We start from the raw sequence: 17,270 nt of genomic DNA, 5'->3' as shown, positions 1-17,270 counted from the left end.
TAAAAAAGATCTATTTTGGTCATTTTCTTACTTGAAAACTATTTTTGTGACAAAAACTTATAAATGATTATCTGAGAGAATTGTCCTTTAAAAAATTAGAAAATAAAAAGATACTTCAAAAAATAACAAAATAATTTTAAAAATATCTTTTGTGAAACGTAAATTTTTTTTTCATTGTCGAATTTTTATTAATTTGAAATATCATTTATTACATTGGAACGCAAGAAAGAAGGACAACAATAACAACAAAATGTAGGGTCTGATTGGTAATGTTTGTAGCTTTAAAAATTTTGCTGTAGAAAAAAATCTGTAAACTTTTTGTTGTGGCTTTAGATTTTATTGCTGTAGAATTTTATGGAAAGCACTAAAAAATTGCTTTGGATATTTGGCCCTGCAGAGCACTTGTACAGCTGTAGGTTATTTCAAGAGCTGTGGTTTCAAAAAAAAAAATTAAAGCTTGATTGCTCTCAATTTAGTGCTTTAGAAATAAATAGGGCTGTGGACATCACCTACAGCAACTACCAATCACCCCCGTAGTAATAGATTTTGATCCTATTTCTAGTTTTTTTGTCAATGATTTTCATTTTATTTTAGTAGAGATTTGTGTTGTGTATTTTACGACCTACCATCTATTATTATTACTAGATTTTTTAACCGCGCTACGCGCGGATAAGATATTATATGTATTTCTCAATTCTAAAAAAATAATATATAATATTGTATTACTTTATTTAAAGAATATAAAATAAAACTACATAACATAGATATATTTTTTAAATTTTTTTCGTGAAAATCATTATGTTGTTTGATTGGTGTACTTGATTCACATATTTGCATAGATATTTGTGATTGATGAATAGCTATATTTTTATTATCAGTAAATAATATATATTTATTGTATAATATAAGAAAAATGAAATTATTTACTTTTAAAACAAACTTGTCTCATGTTGGAGACTCGGTTATAGACATATCATATTCGAAGGAGACATTTTTACTGTTATCAATCTTCTTAACAGTCAAGAAACAAATCTGATTATCAAAACAATATCTCATACGATCTATTTATGGAATAACTGCTCTAAAAAAGTTGAATTTAGACATCAAAAACATCTGAAAATGGATGTGCAGATGTGTTATCTAAATCAGCTTTACAAAGTACTATTCATAGTTCATATATCATTTATGTCAATCTTATTTTTTTGTCCATCCTTTCTTAAACATCTTGAAATAACTGATGTTAATTAATAATAAACTTTTGGCTGGCAAAAAAAAAAAATCAAATTTGTCTAATTATCGCTTAAATATTTTATTAATATTGTCTAAGAAGCTTTTAAGTGATATCATAGTTTAATTTTTATTAGTTTTTTTTTTGTTAATTTTTAGAGTTTTTTTGTATTTAAGATTTTTTTCCATATTAAGCTTCTATTTCTTTCACAGAATTGATATATATATATATGTCATAAAAATTACCATCAAATCAGTTTTACTTATTTATTATTTTGTTTTTAATGAAAATACATTTTTTAAATAATTTAATCTAAAATAAAATTATATATTAATTTGTTGTATTCTAACAATTTGATTGATTTAATTAATTTACTTTGGTGGATAACTTAAAAAGTTTTCAAATGAATCGGGGAAAGCAAGCGTATGTTGTTATATTATATTTATTTGTGTATATAGAATCTATATATAATGCTAGTGTAATAAAGAAAGAACATTATTTTTTGTAACTTCAAAAAGATATATTATTACAATTTGAAATTAATAAAAATTGAATAAAAGGGTAATTAAATATTTGTAAATCTAATTGTTTTTTTTATCTTGTTTAGTTGGATTCTCATGAAAATAAATCGATAGGTTAAACAAATGTTTCAAAATTTGTTGTGTTATTGTTTTGTCTATAAATTACAAAATTTATTGAATTGATATATTCAATTATTGCGTCCTTAAATAATATTTTATTAAGACATTAGAGAACTATCTTTTGAGTTGTTTTGTCAAAATTGTACAAAAATCTATGTTTTTTCATATTTGTCACGAAAATTTATATGTTAAACTTACTTTTACAAAATTCTTAACTTTGTCACGAAAACAAAAATCAATGCTTTTTCATATTTGTCAATGTTTTCACACTTTCAAAGAATATATTAGCTTAGTCACTTACTTATTTTTTTTACAACACAAAGTATTGGAGTCTTGAAAGTTGAATTTATATTATTGTAACTGTACAGAAGAGTTTGTGATTACATAGTTAGTGATTCTTATTAAAGAGTAAATATGTATTTATACTTTTAGGGTTACCCTTTAGAGTTACCTAATCTAAGACTTAGAGTTTACAGTTAAGAGTTTGGATTTTGGGATAGATTCAAAATTTTAAAAATAAAAAATTAAAATTAAAATTTTTAAAATAAAAAAAATCTATTTTGGTCATTTTATTTTTGAAGGTTATTTTTGTGACAAAAATTTAAAAAAGAATATTTGAAAGAATTGCCCAAAAATTTATCTCAAAAGATTGAATTTTATGTTATTATTTTGTAAAAAGGAATCTGTTTTATTCAAAAATATATATTTAAGTTCATGAATTATTATATATTTTCTCTTTTTTGTAAAAAATGTCATTTTTACATATTTCATGTAGATTAAGAGAATTATAAAATATATTTTATTTAATATATAATTAATTAATTAAATTATTTAATAAAAATGATTCACTTAAAAAGAGAAATTTCCTATAATAGTTTTTTTAAAGTTTTTGTCATAAAAATAGTGATCAATAAAGAAAATGACCAAAATAAATTTTATTAAAGATGTATTTTTAGCCTATGGTTAACTAATATAGACTTAGGTTTAGAGTTTAAGTGGGTTTGGGATTAGGTTTCAAATTTTAAAACATAAAAAATAAATATTAAAAATTTCAAAATAAAAATTAACTATTTTGGTCATTTTCTTTTTTGAAAACTATTTTTGTGACAAAAACTTAAAAATGGTTATCTAAGAGAATTGTCATTTACAAAATTAGAAAATAAAAAGATACTTCAAAAAATAACAAAATAATTTAAAAAATATCTTTTGTGAAACGTAAAATTTTTTTTCATTGTCTAATTTTTATTAATTTGAAATATCATTTATTACATTGGAACACAAGAAAGCAGGACATCAGTAACAACAAAATGTAGTAATAGATTTTGATTCTATTTCTAGTTTTTTTGTCAATAAATTTCATTTTATTTTAATTAAGATTTGTGTTGTGTATTTTACGACCTACCATCTATTATTACTACTATTTTTGTTAACCGCGCTACGCGTGGATAAAATATTATATGTATTTTTCAATTCTAGAAAAATAAAATATAATATTGTATTATTTTATTTAAAGAATATAAAATAAAACTACATAACATAAATATATTTTTTAAATTTTCTTTGTGGAAATCATTATGTTGTTTGATTGTTGTACTTGATTCACATATTTGCATAGATATTTGTGATAGATGAATAACTATATTTTTATTATCAGTAAATAATATATATTTGTTATATAATATAAGAAAAATGAAATTATTTACTTTTTAAACAAACGTGTCTCATGTTGGGGACTCGGTTAGAGACATATCATATTCGAAGGAGACATTTTTACAGTTATCAATATTTTGAGCAGTCAAGAAACAAATCTGAATATCAAAACAATATCTCATACGATCTCTTTGTGGAATAACTGCTCTGAAGAAATTGAATTTAGACATAAAAAAAATCTGGAAATAGATGTGCAGATGTGTTATCTAAGTCAGCTTTACAAAGTACTATTCATAGTTCATATATCGTTTATGTCAATCTTATTTTTTTGTCCATCCTTTCTTAAACATCTTGAAATAAATGATGCTAATTAATAATAAACTTTTGGCTGGCAAAAAAAAAATCAAATTTGTCTAATTATCGCTTAAATATTTTGTTAATATTTTCTATGAAGCTTTTAAGTGATATCATAGTTTAATTTTTATTAGTTTTTTTTTTGTTAATTTTTAGAGATTTTGTATTTAAGATTTTTTACATATTAAACTTCTATTTCTTTCACAGAATTGATATATATATATATATATGTGTCATAAAAATTACCTTCAAATCAGTTTTACTTATTTATGATTCTGTTTTTAATGAAACTACACTTTTTAAATAATTTAATTTAAAATAAAATTATATATTAATTTGCTGTATTCTAACAATTTGATTGATTTAATTAATTTGCTTTGGTGGATAACTTAAAAAGTTTTCATATGAATCGGGGAAAGCTAGCGTAGGTTGTTATATTATATTTATTTGTGTATATAGAATCTATATATAATGCTAGTGTAATAAAGATAGAACATTATTTTTTTTGTAACTTCAAAAAGATACATTATTACAATTTGAAATTAATAAAAATTGAATAAAATGGTAATTAAATATTTGTAAATCTAATTGTTTTTTTATCTTGTTTAGTTGGATTCTCATGAAAATAAATCGATAGGGTAAACAAATGTTTCAAAATTAGTTGTGTTATTGTTTTTTCTATAAATTACAAAATTTATTGAATTGATATATTTAATTATTGCATCCTTAAATAATATTTTATTAAGACATTAGAGAACTATGTTTTGAGTTGTTTTGTCAAAATTGTACAAAAATCTATGCTTTTTCATATTGGTCAATGTTTTCACACTTTCAAAGAATATATTAGCTTAGTCACTTACTTATTTTTTTTTACAAAACAAAGTATCAGAGTCTTGAAAGTTGAATTTATATTATTGTAACTGTACATAATAGTTTGTGATTACATAGTTAGTGATTCTTGTACATGTGTCCAAGAAAGTTTCAATGACTTAGTGGTAACTGTTCTATATGTATGTCATACTAACCCGGGTTCGATCCTTTCTGTCGCATTGTTTTTTCATTTTTTACGAAAAAATAATAAATAAGATGACGTTGCAACTTCGGACACTCTGATCGGTTGGTTTTGCCTATCCTATGTCGACACCTTTTCTATCGCTTATATTTGTCTTTTAATATTGTATATATTGATATACGCGTGCACTACTATAATATGCATACAATTGAAATGTACAACGGATAATTCACTCACACAGCCTTTGTTTATAAACCTTTTAAAAGTGATTTTCTCGGTTGAGATGGCGGTGGATGATTGATTAGAATAACGCGGGTCCCACAACATGTTCCGTCTTGAGCACACATGGCATGATGGCAATATTGGTCACTAAGTTGTGACCCGTGAACATACCTGACTGTAGCAATTGCTACTAGTAATCCATACCAAACACTTTTGTAATGAATCGTTTTTCTTCTCCTCCTTATTACAACTGGTTCGAGTTTCTTACGAAACAGCTCCTGTAATAATTAGTGACTCTCGGAGTTTTTTTTTAGTAACATGATTAATTGACCCATAATGGTGGTTGTTGAAATTAAAACAATTTTTTATTTTATTATTACGTTAACAAAAGGCGTGGGCCTAAAAGCCCACCATGCAATGTAGCCCAAAAAGAAAAAGGTCCCGCGTTTGACTCAGCCTGATGACGTCAGGAAATAGCCACGTGTATATTTAGCGCCACATGTAACAACCGCCCTGTTTAACGCAGTTTAAATCTCTCACACTCTGACTCTGTCTCTCTCTAGTTCTCTGTGCCTGCTTTGGTTTGCGATTGGTGTATGTATAATAGACGAAAGCATAAAAAAAGAAAAGGATAATCATTGCAAGTTTATTTCTTTTGAGAAAAATGGGTATTGGGCTAACGGAGTTTCTATCGATAGAACTAGCCACTGAGCATCCTCAGGTGATACCTATCTCTGTGTTCATCGTCATCCTCTGCCTCTGTTTGGTTATTGGCCACTTACTTGAAGAGAATCGATGGGTCAATGAATCCATTACCGCCATTGCAGTCGTAAGTTGCTTCAAATACTGTTTATATATATTTTTGTCACTATTTTTATTATTATGTTGCAAACAGGGAGCTGTATCAGGAACGGTTATATTACTTATTAGTAAAGGGAAGAGTTCTCACATTCTGGTGTTTGATGAAGAGCTCTTCTTCATTTACCTTCTTCCTCCAATAATTTTCAATGCCGGGTAAGCTTTCTCTTGATTGGTTACTGTTCTGATGAGATTATGCACTATCATGTTGGAGATTGAGTGAAGGTATTGTTTTATGGTTTGTGGGCAGATTCCAAGTGAAGAAAAAGAAATTTTTTCACAACTTTTTAACCATCATGTCGTTCGGTGTCATTGGAGTTTTCATCTCCACTACCATTATTTCGTTTGGTAAAACTTTTTTTTTTTTTATATTTCATTAAATCTTGTATATGACTTGTGACGACCATGATTCAAAATTTTAATCATGATCTGAACCAGGCACTTGGTGGCTGTTTCCCAAGTTGGGATTCAAGGGATTAACTGCTCGAGACTATCTTGGTGAGACATTTTATTGTCTTTTCATCTATTGTTTGAGAAGGTTATCACTTCACGGGTTGAGAGTGAATGTTTTTCTTTTCTTGATTCAGCCATTGGAACGATTTTCTCCTCAACTGATACTGTTTGCACTCTACAGGTTCTTGATTTTTTTTTTAAAGATTTTATTGTCCTGAGATTCCTTCTTCTCAAGCTTGTTTTTATAATAAATCAGTTACATACCATGCTAATATTATAGATTCTCCATCAAGATGAGACACCATTGCTATACAGCTTAGTATTTGGAGAAGGAGTGGTGAATGATGCAACCTCAGTTGTGCTCTTCAACGCCGTTCAAAAGATTCACTTCGAAAGCATCAACGGTTTGACCGCTCTACGAGTATTTGGAAACTTTTTGTACCTCTTCTCCACAAGCACACTCCTCGGAATTGGTGTAAGCTATAACTGATTTGGCATATATTTTTCTCTCTCTTTGAAGCATGTCATATACTCAGTGTGGATGTCTTTACAGGTAGGGCTAGTAACGTCTTTTGTCCTTAAGACCCTCTATTTTGGAAGGTAATAATAAAAACCTACACCAAACTTGCAAACTTTTTCATCTCATCCTTAAGATTATATCTTAATATGTGCCTTATACATGGTTGCTGGCAGGCACTCAACCACACGTGAACTCGCGATCATGGTCCTAATGGCTTACCTTTCATATATGTTGGCTGAGGTAATATCTCCATTACTCCAACAGTTAAGGCAGAAGTCAAATGCAGCTTTATAAATGAATTTTAAACTTTCTTGCAGCTCTTCTCATTAAGTGGGATTCTCACTGTTTTCTTTTGTGGTGTTTTGATGTCGCATTATGCATCGTATAACGTGACAGAGAGTTCAAGAATCACTTCCAGGCATTGTTTTTATTTTATTCCTCTCTCTAGTCTCAGTGGCAGGAAAATGCTTTTGTGTGACTGTTCCATCTCTGTTAGTGCAGGCACGTATTTGCGATGCTTTCCTTTATTTCGGAGACATTCATATTTCTGTATGTTGGAACAGATGCTCTTGATTTTACCAAGTGGAAGACTAGCAGCTTAAGGTATATAAATGTCTGTCTTATCCTAATATAAGGTAGGGCTGCAAGTTAAGCTGTGGTGGTGGTGACATGAAGTCACTGGAATATCATCTATCATTCTAATTAATGAACTTTATTAATTTTCTTCTTGCAGTGTTGGGGGTACTTTGGAGGTCTCCGGTGTCATAACCACATTAGTATTGCTTGGACGAGCAGCGTTTGTGTTTCCACTCTCGGTCTTAACTAATCTCATGAATCGAAACACTCAAAGAAGCGAGTCTCTCACATTCAAGCACCAGGTTTAGCCCTTGTTTTTCTTTTATCTTCAGTTACATTATTATTATTATCAGAACACACTAAAAAGTCTTGCAATGTCTTAGAGGAGTAAAGATGCTGTCTTGAAGTTTTGCCTTCTGTATACTTTATAGGTGATTATTTGCTGGGCGGGGCTTATGCGAGGTGCTGTCTCAATTGCGCTGGCTTTCAAGCAGGTTTTAGCTCTTTACACATTCATACAGTCTCTACAGTTGTGCTTTTACATTAGATTAGTGATGTTTTCATTATAATCTCATAACTGTGCCAAGTTCACATACTCGGGTGTTACAACGGATCCTCTGAATGCTGCCATGGTCACCAACACCATCGTCGTTGTCCTCTTTACTACACTGGTATAACAAACACCCACTTCATTAGTATATGACCCTCTGCTTCTATATTAAAAAAAAATGATAAGACTGTCTTCTTTGTCATGTAACGACAAACAGGTGTTTGGTTTCCTCACAAAGCCACTTGTGAACTATCTTCTTCCTCACGACGAAAGTAGTCAAAACACCGGTAATAGTAGATGTAAACAGAGTGCGCCAGGTTCCCCGAAGGAAGATGCGACGCTTCCTCTACTCTCCTTTGACGAGTCTACTTCCACCAACTTAAGCAGAGCTAAAGATAGTCTCACCCTTCTGATTGAACAGCCTGTTTACACCATCCACCGCTACTGGAGAAAGTTTGATGATACTTATATGAGGCCTGTCTTCGGTGGACCTCGTCCAGTTAATCAACCAGAATGCTAGGTATATACCTCCATTGTTACCACAAGTAACTACTCAGATGATCTATTCAACATGATAAGCGACTAATTCTTTGTTTTTTTTTATTTTTGCAGTTTATGATTTGAGTTGTCTGCTGGGAAGGCATGATGAGTTGGTGTTTTTTTTTTTTGGATTTTCGAGAGAGTATGTAGTGAGAAACCAGTATTGTATCGTTTTTCTTTAAAATGTGTATTAAATGGTTCTTCTATATACACAAGGTGTTCAAAGATCGTTACAAGTTTATGATTTATTTGGATCAGAACATTAAAATATATGACTTAAGATCAAGCAGAGTCCGTGGTAGAGTGGTCTGTCTCCACCTCAGTTCTTCAAAGCTGAACATTACCAAAATAAATGTAAGGTGATACTTTGGTTTTACCTTCGCATGCAGGAGGAATTGTTTTAATGCCACATTTCCTCGGAAGATCCTGGACTTTAGATGATTTGGTCGCTAAAATGGGGATATGAGATTTGAACTTGCAGACACATTCGAGATCAGCAGCTTGTTTCCGGTGACTGCTGGACGGCATTTCTCCAATGTGTTTGCGTTGATGTTGTTACATAAGGGAATGCTTGTAGGTTCTTCCATTAAAACCAGGGCGACGAAAACAATCACCTGAGCTGTTACAATGGTTCTGGTATTGTTCTCATCCATTCTCTCTTGACTCTAGTACTCTACCTTGGAACCCTTAAATTTGAAGAGCTTAATGTAATAAGTTGGATTCTAAGAGAAACCTAGAAAGAGCGTGTGATGTGGGCCGTTGACTCTCTGGTCCTAGTCAAGTGGTCTTGAGTTAACGTCTGCAAATTGCAAAGGGAGACTTGTGGTAGTTACTGGTTTCTTTTTTCGTTTCATACATTGAAAATTGAATGAAAATTTGATAGGATTGATTATTTATGATTTTCTGTTTGTGATATTATGTAGAAGTTACTTTTCAAATAATGTCAACTACAAATGCCTTTTATATATTGATTTTCTTTTTGTTTAATGAATTTTTTAATGATCTTTTCCTAAATATTTTTCTATCTTTTTTTTTTTAACGCTGGATAATTATACTATTACGAACTATGGAAAATATTACAAACCTACAGTCGACAATTCTACCTACCTTATGAGGATTCATGCATGACTGCATCACCTGTTATGGGATCCACGCTTGACGGTACTTCTTGTACCATGTTGCAGATCTCTTGTAAGATTTTTTCTCCACTAATTCGTATAATTCTGCATTCTTTGGTGATCGGAACTCAGACCTAGTAATGTAGAAGCATTAATAAATCCTTAGTCAAACCACTTGACCAAAAGAGCTTCTCAATATTGTTCTATGTTTAGAAGGTCAATTTAGGGCTAGGTAAAATATCTGTAAATTTTGATTCAATTTGTTATCCATTTTGATTTGAACTAAAAAATTATAAATATATATAATTATACGAATCAAAATAAATACTAATATAAAAATCTGTAAAAAACCAAAACAAATCAAAAATACTAATATTTTTAAGAACGTATATATAATATCTTATTTACATTTTATATAGTTATTATATTTTATGTAAGTTTTACAATATATTATTTATTAAATTAATTATTTTAGTCATTAAATTTTAGAAAGGTAAATAAATTTTTATTTTGCAATAAAATATTATTATTTATATTATTTTTAGATTTTTAATATTTTCAATATTTATTTATTTTACGGATTGGATATCCTTTTAAAAGTATAAAAAGAATTTTGGTTATATATCCATAAGTCGGATCAAATCAGATTGGATAATTGTCGTCTCAGATCACGATTACAGTGACATATATGTAAACTTATGCGACTATTTTCTTCTGTGGCGTTGAGATGACGTCACATCATGCTTTAGTGAATATGGCAATGTTAATGCTTAGTGAAAGTTAAGACCAACTCCATCCTGGCTTTTAAGAGGTTTATAGCCGGCCTCTTACGCGGTTTTGATTAGAATATTAATACAATCTTGTGTTTTCGGTAAAGGCATCTCTTAATTAAAGATTTTTAGAGGTTAGTCCTAAACGACATGGCAAGCTGTAATTTGTTCTGCATTTTTCCTACTCTCGTTTGGCCAAAAAAATCATATCATTTTACGCGAGAGAAAAAAAAAAACTTACGAGGGCGATTTTCTGCGATTCGGCGATCGTCATTGTTTTTAGGTAAATCGATATCTGCATGCTTTATCCGAGTTTTTTAGGGTTCGATTTATGGATTTCTACTTGTTCCATGTCGTTTTCCTCTCAATTTTGTGGTCGATTTTGGATTTAAAATCAATTTGGAGATCGATTTGAAATTACGGTTTTCGTTAGGGTTCGAAGACGATTTGGGATACGATTTTTGTTTCCGATTTGGGGGTTTTTGAAATCGATTTAGGGTTTCAAATCAAGTTAGGGTTCCAAACTTCTAAATTTGTTGTTTCTGATTGTCGTTTTGTTCTTGTTTGCCTATGTCAACTTGTTTGCTTATGTTATTCATTCAAGCAACTAGAAATGAGTTTCCTCCTACTTGTTCGCTTATGAGACTGATTTTGTTACTGATGCCACTATCTGTTTTTGACACTATTGCAGGTTAGCTCATGGATCCTAATGAAGAGAGGAGATTTATGAAGGCGCATAAGGCCCACTACGATAGCCTACATTTTGTAAGAGACTCGATGCAAGGAATTCAAGAACGGTGTGTATGTGGGAAACGCTTACTGCACGAGAGAGCTCCAACAGAAGTCTATGACTACCTACCAGGGAAGAGGTTCTTCACCTGCAAGGAGTACAAAGTAAGTGAACTACCTATTCTATTTCTGTCTGTTTAGGTTTGTTACAAAATTTAATCATACTTGTTATATTTCTGTAGGATGATGTCATGCATTACAGGCAGCCCTGGGTCTGTGCAGTGGAGGAAGAGCTACAGATCATGAAAACACGGCTGGAAAAATGTGAAGAGCATAAATCCCTGGTGGTAAAGCTGGAAGCCGAGAATCAGGAGCTGAAGGTGAGTTGCCTTATATCTTTAGTTTATGATTTAGGTTATGTGTCTGGTATTCTTCAAAATGTTGACAAATGTTTTAAAAAATTTCAGGCAGAGGTGGAGAAGCTCATAGCCCGAGTGTCTGAGCTTGAGTATGCCGCATAAGGTGAGTTCATAAAACTTTTTAAAGTTTTTGAACGCTCTATATTTCTAAAGTTTTTGAATCAGTAACTTCATAGTTTCAGAACTCTCTCTATTTCGACTTCATTTCAAACTTTCAAGTTTTTAAAGATTAACTTTCTATTTCGTTTCAAACTTTCTAGTTTGAACTAGTTTTAAATCCAAAGTTATCTGATTTGAACTATTTTTAAATCCAAAGTTATCTGAGTCTTATTAATGCAGATTTAACTGGTTTTAATTGTTTCTGATTTGGTAGCTAAAACTTCACTGGTTTAATGAAAATCTTCCTAACTGCATTGAGTTGATTGGTCTTTAAAGCTCTATGTGAACTTTTCAAGGGTGGTGGTTAGGATTAGGTTAGATAGTAAATACATCATTTAAGCAAGAACACTACTTAAATTGACCTAAACACACAGAGTTACCAAACACAAAAACTAACCAAAACCCACAAACTTAGAAAATGGCATCATATTGTCCAGGGTTAGTTAGCCTATTAACAAGCCAAACCGGAGAATCTAGCACTCCAGAGTTTGTGAACCTTTCAGGTTCTCAATCCATAGACCTGGACTCACCTGATCTTCCAGCTTTTAGCAGCCACTGTTCAGAATCATCTACTGTCAATGAGAGGAGGAAATGGTCTCCGAAGGAGGATGTTATTCTCATAAGTTCTTGGCTCAACACCAGCAAGGATCTAATAGTAGGGAATGAGCAAAAGTGTGGAACTTTTTGGAAAAGGATCCGAGATTACTACAACTCAAGTGTTTAGCATGCTGGGTTGGACCCTAGGGAGCTAGGTCAGTGCAAGCAAAGGTGGGGAAGACTTAATGACCTAGTCTGCAAATTATGTGGTTGCTAAGATGCGGCTTTGAGGGGCCAATCAAGCGGTGAGAATGACAATGATGTGATGAAGAAAGCACTAGACATGTTCTTCAATGACTATGGTTGTAAGTTCACTCTAGAGCATGCTTGGAGAGAGCTTAGGAATGACCAGAAATGGTGCTCTGTGTATCAAGCTAAGGATGGTGCTAAAGAGAAGCGGAAGACTGTTGGTGGTGCTGTTGAAGGCCAAGAGGAGGTTACTGGTGCTAGGCCTCCGGGTATCAAGGCTGCTAAAGCGGCTAAGAAAAAGAAAGGTGGTCAAGAGGAGTCTTTCATAGAGTTAAAAACTGTGTTGGAGGTGAAAGACAAACTAAACAAGCAGAAGTTGCTGGAGAAGTTGCTTGAGAAGCCTGAGCCTCTTTCTGAGATGGAAATGACACTAAAACTTAAACTGATGTCAGAAATGTTGTAATTAGGATAAGTTTGAGTTAGTTGTCTTTCCAGTGAGGTATTAGGTTTGAGTTAGTTGTCCTTTGTTGAATTGTTTAGCGCATTGCCTAACTCTTTTGGTTTTTTTCTGTCACAGGTGGAATAGAAGAGCATGGGAGCAGAGGGGAGACTGCTATCTTTTGTTGTTTTATGTTATGTGAACCTATCTGAACTTGTTTCTGTTGTCATGTGAACCTATCTTGTTTTCTCTCTGTTTTATGTCATGTGAACCTATCTGAACTTGTCTCTGTTGTCATGTGAACCTATCTTTTTTTCTTTCTGTTGTCATGTGAACTTGTCCATCTCTATATAAACCTATGTCATTTGGCTATCTCTATTTAACTTGTCTTTGTTTATCATCTTTCTGATATTTGATCATCCATTTGTTCTTCCCTTTCTTTAAACAAAGTATTCCAAAAAAAAAGAATTCCAAAGTATTTCGAAAACCTACTCTTCCAAAATAATCATCCATTCCATTTCATTTGCCAAACATGACATCCTCATCCAACAACCAAGAAGAAAATTTAGAAAATTTAATTGAAGATTATTTTGAACAACAAATCGAAGTAATGTACAACAACATAGTGGAGTATCAACCTACATTGCCGAGGAGACGAGTATACATAGAAAGAAACCGCGAGGAAGGGCACAACCGTTTATGGAAAGACTATTTCAGTGCGGAGCCGACATATCCACCTCACTATTTTAGGCGCCGCTTCCGAATGAGCCAGACATTATTCACGGGGATTGTTAATCGCCTCTCCAATGAAGTTCCTTATTTTCAACATAGAAGAGATGCAGTAGGACGGTACGGGATATCTCCACTACAAAAATGTACTGCAGCAATTCGTATGTTGGCTTATGGCTGTGCGGGTGACATGGTTGACGAATATCTCCGCATGGGTGAGACCACTGCCTTATTGTGTTTGGAAAAATTTACTCAAGGAATCATACATTTATATGGAGAGGAGTATCTACGAAGACCCACACCAGAGGATCTTCAACGACTACTTGATATCGGAGAGGTACGTGGTTTTCCTGGGATGATAGGAAGCATTGACTATATGCATTCGGAGTGGAAAAATTGTCCACACTCTTGGAAAGGCCAGTACTGTCGTGGTTCTGGCAAGCCGACAATTGTCCTAGAGGCTGTAGCATCGCAAGATCTGTGGATATGACACACGTTTTTTGGACCACCAGGTACCTTGTACGATATTAATGTCCTTGATCGGTCTCCGGTTTTTGATGACATTTTACAAGGTCGAGCTCCAAGAGTTGAGTTCATCGTCAACGGTGACAAATACCATATGGCGTACTACCTCACCGACGGTATATATCCAAAGTGGCCTACATTTATCCAATCCATCTCTATTCCTCAATGTCCTAAGGCGGAGTTATTTGCAGAACGTCAAGAAGCTGTCAGAAAAGATGTCAAGCGTGCTTTTGGAGTCTTGCAAGCTCGTTTTGCAATTGTTAGAAACCCAACTCTTCTTTGGGACAAGGAAAAAATCAGCAACATTATCAGAGCATGTATCATACTACACAATATGATAGTGGAAGATGAACGAGATGGATACACTCAATACGATACATCTATATTTGTAGAAGGAGAAACAAGCAGAAGTTCAGAGGTGGATTTCTCGTTCTCTATAAACATGCCTACAAATCTCGGTAATATGCTTGTCATTTGGAGTGAACTTCGCGATCAAAGGATACATGAACGATTGAAGACCGATTTAATTGAGAATATATTTGCAAAACTTGGTCATCAACAATCATAATTATTGTATGTTTAATATTTGTTTTTCAATAAATATAATTTTATTTTCCATTAATTTAATAATATTATTTTATTCCTAAGAACCCCACCTTGGAATTCACCAATGGACACCCAAAAAATTGAAAGTACTTAACTTTTCAAAATTAATTAAAATAATTAAAACAAAATGCTAAGAACCACATTTAGGGGTTCACCAATGGAGTTGCTCTAACGAATGCATAGACTCGTGGCTCTCTTAAGTCAAGTCATCGTCCAAAATGTGTAAAAAAAGGACAAATGTGGGGAACTTAATTAGTTGCATGCACAAGTCTCCGGTTGGTGAATGATAGGACTTTGTTGCACATTAGAGCATGGTTATTGGAGAGTTCTTAAGGTGAAATTTTTAACGGAATATAATTTTTTTTTTTTAACTTTTAACTAAAAAAGCTAAAAACCGACTCTTAAATAAGACTATTCTTATAAGAGTGATTTACATCCCAAGTCACATTTTGAGTTTATGTTACACTAAGGGTCACATGTTACTCCTTAGAAACTTTTTTAACCTTTTCCATTCATTTCTAACCAAAGCATAACTAAAATATATCAGCAGGATCCACTCATTTATTTCATTTTCTTCGACATTTTTTTTTCTGACTAAAACAATGATAGTTCAACTCAGAAATGGTGGATTGGTTTCACGGCGAAAACGGTGGCGTAGAGATCCCAACTCACTGATTCCATCTCCTTTACCATTAACTTAAATCTTCTAATCTAAACAAAGCTTCTCCTCCATCGCAACAGCCCTATCGTTAGCCGCCGTCATGTCTTTGTCTTAGCACATTTCTGTTCGCCGCCACCGTGAAATCACCTCAACCAAGCTTCTTCCTCCTCTTCGTTAGCCGACAGAGCCTTTCCTCCGCCGAGATCCCAATATCGAGGATCTTCAAACCTAATGGAAAATTTCTTTTTATTTGCACATTTGGTCTCTGATATTTGAAAAAAATTGGATTATGACCCCACAGTTTCCAAAATTGCAAAATTAACCTTCCAAATTTCCACCAAATTTTTTTATTTATGTAATACAATCCATGTAGTATGCAAGTATGCAAATTTGCACCAATATACACTTATCACTGACTTGATCTATTTTGTAATTCACCTTCTAGGTAGACGTGTACACGTTAAAATGTTTAAATTTGGTTACGTACACCATTTGACATGAACACGTGTACATCAATGGGTGAACAAAACAATAGTAGTTGTTTGTCTGAAGTGACGAATCCATCAAGATTCGTAGCGAACACGTGTATACGTACATCTACTTATCTCTATCATAATCTTATATGTCCATAAAACAAAGTTGTGCACATATGTAAGTGTTATCTCCGTCGATACATGTTGTAACGTTGTGCGCATCCTTGATGTATGTGTACATGAATATTTTGTGGAGTACATGTACATCTACTTATCCATATGTACAACATGAGACATGTACACCTACATCTACTTATTCATATGTACAACCAGTGGCAGACCTATTAAAAAAAATAGGCGGACCTATTAAAAAAATAGGATGTCAAGTGACACACCATAAATAGTTAAAATTCTTTGATTATGCTTAAGAACAGTGAGAACTTGGTAGCAATTTTGGTAGAAGCTCTATAATGAACCCCCTAAACTTAGGTTCGATCCTTACTATGACCCCATTGATTATTTTTATTTTATTTTTGACATTTTTAATTAAAGTTTGGATCCGCCACTATGTACAACAATAATCATGTACATCGTTTCACAAATATCTGCATGCACAATTGATTAGTAAAACTCCATGTTCTAAAACGCGTCCGTAGTGGACGATTACGCGCCGCTACAACGCTGATCGGAAGAGTTTCGTGGCGAATACACTCTACGCGGTCAGAAAAATCGGAGTAAGAAGAAAAAAAATCTGTTTCGACCTTTTCAAACTTGAAACGATGTCTATATCATAGATCTATCTATCATAAATCGATACTTATAACAAGAAAACAAAATTGAAACGAAACAAATCATACCAAAATTTGATGAAAATCGTTGAGGAATGAAAAAGCTGTGTGAAACTAGATCTGGACATGAAAGAAGAAGATAAACACGAAATTACGATACCGGCCTTCATTAAATAAAAACAGCAAAAAAAAATTAAAAAATAGTGATGTGGGAGTTCGAACTCAAGAAGAGACAGTCATTATAACTTACCAAACTGGTAGGCTACATTGATTTTGTTGTCTTCTTTGCTAAAGTAAATATTTCATGGATTTAATAGTTAAATATATCAAAAATTCTGTCCTGTGTAATATTCGAGTTTATCCCGCTTTTATATTAACTCGCTAGGCCTAGGTAAACCGCACGCATTGCACCTAACTAGGTTCCGAACAGGGGTAAAACTTAAAGTTCAGGAATACGATAGATT

The 17,270-nt window shown here is 32.5% G+C and overlaps 1 protein-coding gene, 1 long non-coding RNA gene and 1 pseudogene across 2 annotated transcripts; 2 read left to right on the top strand and 1 right to left on the bottom strand.

The window, feature by feature from the left end:
• The first annotated feature begins 5,659 nt into the window (after positions 1-5,659).
• LOC106417727 (sodium/hydrogen exchanger 4-like) lies at positions 5,660-8,874 on the top strand. Its single transcript, XM_013858498.3, has 15 exons — positions 5,660-5,936; positions 6,003-6,121; positions 6,216-6,313; positions 6,404-6,463; positions 6,553-6,599; positions 6,699-6,893; positions 6,972-7,018; positions 7,112-7,178; positions 7,256-7,356; positions 7,440-7,541; positions 7,672-7,816; positions 7,946-8,008; positions 8,102-8,185; positions 8,282-8,584; positions 8,677-8,874. Exons 1-14 carry the CDS (start codon positions 5,772-5,774, stop codon positions 8,582-8,584), a joined length of 1,596 nt encoding a protein of 531 aa, XP_013713952.1. The 5' UTR covers positions 5,660-5,771; the 3' UTR covers positions 8,677-8,874.
• A 47-nt stretch (positions 8,875-8,921) lies between these two features.
• LOC106417729 lies at positions 8,922-10,045 on the bottom strand (annotated as a pseudogene).
• Positions 10,046-10,800: 755 nt separating this feature from the next.
• On the top strand, positions 10,801-16,014 carry LOC111200505. Its single transcript, XR_007328724.1, has 2 exons — positions 10,801-11,601; positions 11,689-16,014. It is a non-coding gene; the product is annotated as an uncharacterized LOC111200505 (long non-coding RNA).
• The last annotated feature ends 1,256 nt before the right edge of the window (positions 16,015-17,270 follow it).

This window comes from Brassica napus, chromosome C9, assembly GCF_020379485.1.
Source record: "Brassica napus cultivar Da-Ae chromosome C9, Da-Ae, whole genome shotgun sequence".
Taxonomy (NCBI): Eukaryota; Viridiplantae; Streptophyta; class Magnoliopsida; order Brassicales; family Brassicaceae; genus Brassica; species Brassica napus.
This window is presented reverse-complemented; position numbering and strand designations above follow the sequence as displayed.